This window comes from Neovison vison, chromosome 7 (genome assembly GCF_020171115.1).
Source record: "Neovison vison isolate M4711 chromosome 7, ASM_NN_V1, whole genome shotgun sequence".
Taxonomy (NCBI): Eukaryota; Metazoa; Chordata; class Mammalia; order Carnivora; family Mustelidae; genus Neogale; species Neogale vison.
Window position 1 is genome coordinate 136,437,159 of NC_058097.1, and position 3,577 is coordinate 136,440,735.

At 38.7% G+C, this 3,577-nt stretch overlaps 1 protein-coding gene across 1 annotated transcript; it reads left to right on the forward strand.

Moving 5' to 3' along the window:
* Positions 1-283: 283 nt before the first annotated feature.
* On the forward strand, positions 284-1,184 carry LOC122914067 (protein SET-like). Its single transcript, XM_044260703.1, has one exon. It carries the CDS (start codon positions 284-286, stop codon positions 1,106-1,108), a length of 825 nt encoding a protein of 274 aa, XP_044116638.1. The 3' UTR covers positions 1,109-1,184.
* Positions 1,185-3,577: the final 2,393 nt, after the last annotated feature.

Here is a 3,577-nt window from a genome sequence, read left to right on the forward strand (position 1 = left end):
TGTGCACCATATAAATTCACTCTTCTGGTTATTGTAGATTGGATCTGAGGTAAACATCTCACCCAAAGGCGATCAGTCTGTTTAGGCTAGCCCAAAGTCTGTGAGGTTGCCTAGTGAGTCAACTATGGCCATAAGGGCCCTGGGGACCCAATCAACTGTCTCTTTATTGAGAATAAACCAATAAAATTTCCTCTGAAGAAGTCTAAACTTAAAAAGTATAGTGAGGAGCAATCAGAGCTTCCAGACATGCCTCTCTCCCGGTTTCCTGGAGTTTCCTCACAGCATGGCCCCCAAATGCCAGTCTTCGCTCCCACCTCAAATGAAGAAACCGAGACAGCCTCCTGCCCCCAAGCCAGGCCAGACGTCAACATCTCAGCACTTGCATAAAGGAGAAAAAGAACAGCAAGAAGCAATTGAACATACTGATGAAGTACAAAATGAAATAGACAGACCTAATGAACAAGCCAGTGAGGAGATTTTGAAAGTAGAACAGAAATATAACAAACTCTGCCAACCATTTTTTCAGAAGAGGTTGGAATTGATCTCCAAAATCCCCAATTTTGGGGTAACAACATTTGTCAACCATCCACAAGTGTCTGCACTGCTTGGGGAGGAGGATGAAGAGGCGCTGCATTATTTGACAAGAGTTGAAGTGACAGAATTTGAAGATATTAAATCAGGTTACAGAATAGATTTTTATTTTGATGAAAACCCTTACTTCGAAAATAAAGTTCTCTCCAAAGAATTTCATCTGAATGAGAGTGGTGATTCATCTTCAAAGTCCACTGAAATCAAATGGAAATCTGGAAAGGATTTGATGAAACGTTCAAGTCAAACACAGAATAAAGCCAGCAGGAAGAGACAGCATGAGGAACCAGAGAGCTTCTTCACCTGGTTTACTGACCATTCTGATGCAGGTGCAGATGAGTTAGGAGAAGTCATCAAAGATGATATTTGGCCAAATCCATTACAGTACTACTTGGTTCTCGATATGGTTGATGAAGAAGGGGAAGGAGAAGAGGATGATGATGATGAGGAAGAAGAAGAAGGATTGGAAGATATGATGAAGAAGGAGATGAGGATGAAGGTGAAGAAGATGAAGAGATGATGAGGGAGAGGAAGGAGAGGAGGATGAAGGAGAAGATGACTAATGGAACACTGATGGATTCCAACCTTCCTTTTTTAATTTTCTTCAGTCCCTGGGAGCAAGTTGCCATCTTTTTTTTTTTTTTTTCCTTTTTCTTTTTCTTTTCTCCTCTCGTGCTCATTCGCCCTGTTTTTTTTTTTTGAAGTCTCCTTTTTCTTTCCCTTTATACCATGGTTCTCAGCTTATTTTGGGGGGAAATACCTTGAGTAGAATACAGTGGGAAAAGAATCTCTACCCCTTTTTGTTCCAAATTCATTTTTGTCCCTTCCTGTCTCAACAAAAACAAAAACTTTATGGAATCAACACCACCGTGCTCTGTGGGAAAAAAAGAAAAATATTCTGCTCCCTTAGCTCTGCTGGAAGCTGGAGGGTGCTAGGCCCCTCTGTAGTAGTGCATAGAATTCTAGCTTTTTTCCTCCTTTCTCTGTATATTGGGCTCAGAGATTACACTGTGTCTCTATGTGAATATGGACAGTTAGCATTTACCAACATGTACCTGTCTACTTTCTCTTATTTAAAAAAAAGAAAAAAAAACTTTAAAAAATGGGGTTATAGAAGGTCAGCAAAGGGTGGGTTTGAGATGTTTGGGTAGGTTAAGTGGGCATTTTGACAACATGGCTTCTCCTTTGGCATGTTTAATTGTGATGTTTAATGGACATCCTTGCAGTTTAAGATGACACTTTTAAAATAAAACTCTCTCCTAATGATGACTTGAGCCCTGCCACTCGATGGGAGAATCAGCAGAACTTGTAGGATCTTATTTGGAATTGACATTCTCTATCGTAATTTTGTTCCTGTTTATTTTTAAAATTTTCTTTTTGTTTCACTGGAAAGGAAAGATGATGCTCAGTTTTAAATGTTAAAAGTGTACAAGTTGCTTTGTTACAATAAAACTAAATGTGTACACACACACACACAAAGTATAGTGAGAAAGCTGGTTAATTGGTGGTGCTGGAAACAAAGGAAATTTTTTTTTTGGTCAACCACAAAATGGAGCCCTAAAATAGGTGTCAACACATCCTTTGTATCTTGTGTGATCTCCCAATTCTAGAATCCTTCCACTCTTCATGAGGTCTGGCTGTGTGAAAGAAAGTCCTATCTTCTTTTGTGGTCTTATATATACTTAAAATGAACTCTTGTGACTTTAGGCATCTTTTCTTAAAATTTACACATTTGTATACTACCTTTGAAATACAGACTTCTGAATAAAGGCTGTCAGATGTTAATCACTCACCTTGAAGTGTGTATTCTTGACTAGGGATGAATTCTTTTATTAATTTATCATACCTATGGTGAAAACTAGAATTAACTAGCATCTACCTACATAACATATTCTTTAGGATAAAGTATGTAAAGAACATGAAACAATATAGTAAATAGCAAAGCCTGGGCTTTTCCCTTGCTCTGCGCCTGGTGGCAAGTAGATCTTCATCCAGAGTTCATCATGTGGCAGATGACCTCAAAAAAGAGGCTTAAGAATTAGGTATTATGTTCTAGGCACATTCTGCTCAACAAGGCATATGACGCCTTTCAGAAGAAAGGCAAAATTGACAAATGTCCTTCCTCTCTCCTCTCCATCCACTTTTACCCCCTTAGCTGTATTAAAAGTTATATTATGAGACTTCTTTTTATGGACATCCATCCCCATTGTTCCCATAGCATTGTCTAGCCCACTTTTAAGTTTCATTTATTCTGTAAAAATAATAGATATCACATATTGAATGCTTCCCAGGTTTTGGGAGCTGGAACTATGATAAGCTCTTCATTCTGTCCCAGAAAAGTCTGAGCTACCTAGAAAAAAAAAAGTGCCCTGCTTCCATATCTCAGAGGGTTTGGGACTTAAACTATAGCTACTCCTAGAAAAAGACAGTGGAAAAGCCAAAAGAAACACTCTATTTATTTAACTATTTATATGTATTTTCCTGCTTGGCCATCTAGTTGACACCAAATTCCTGTGCTGTTTACTAGGGTGTTAAGGAAATCCTGATCACAGGATTGGTCATTTGATTAATCAATCCAAAAACTCTGTGACTCGGAATCTTACCCTGGCTTATATCCCAGCTCTAACACCCAGCTCTTTGAAAAACTCAAGGCCTAGTAATTGGTATGCTTATGTCAGGTCTCATCAAGACTCAACAGAACTAGGAAATCTTAATATCTTAAACCTTAACACTTAACTATTGAGGTAGAGGACCATTTACTTTGTGCAAGGGTCTAGAAGTGACAGCATCAACCCCCGTTTTCACATATCCTCCTTGGATAATGATTGCTTTACTTCCTCACTGAAAGTTTGACTTTTGTTGGATGATATATTAATGACTCTTACTGGATCATTGACATAGCAGCTGTTGAGCTTCTTTGGGAAAGGCTGAGAAGCTGTATAAGGAAGGAAGGAAGGAAGTCAACAAGGAGAGCGTATACCAGACAGCC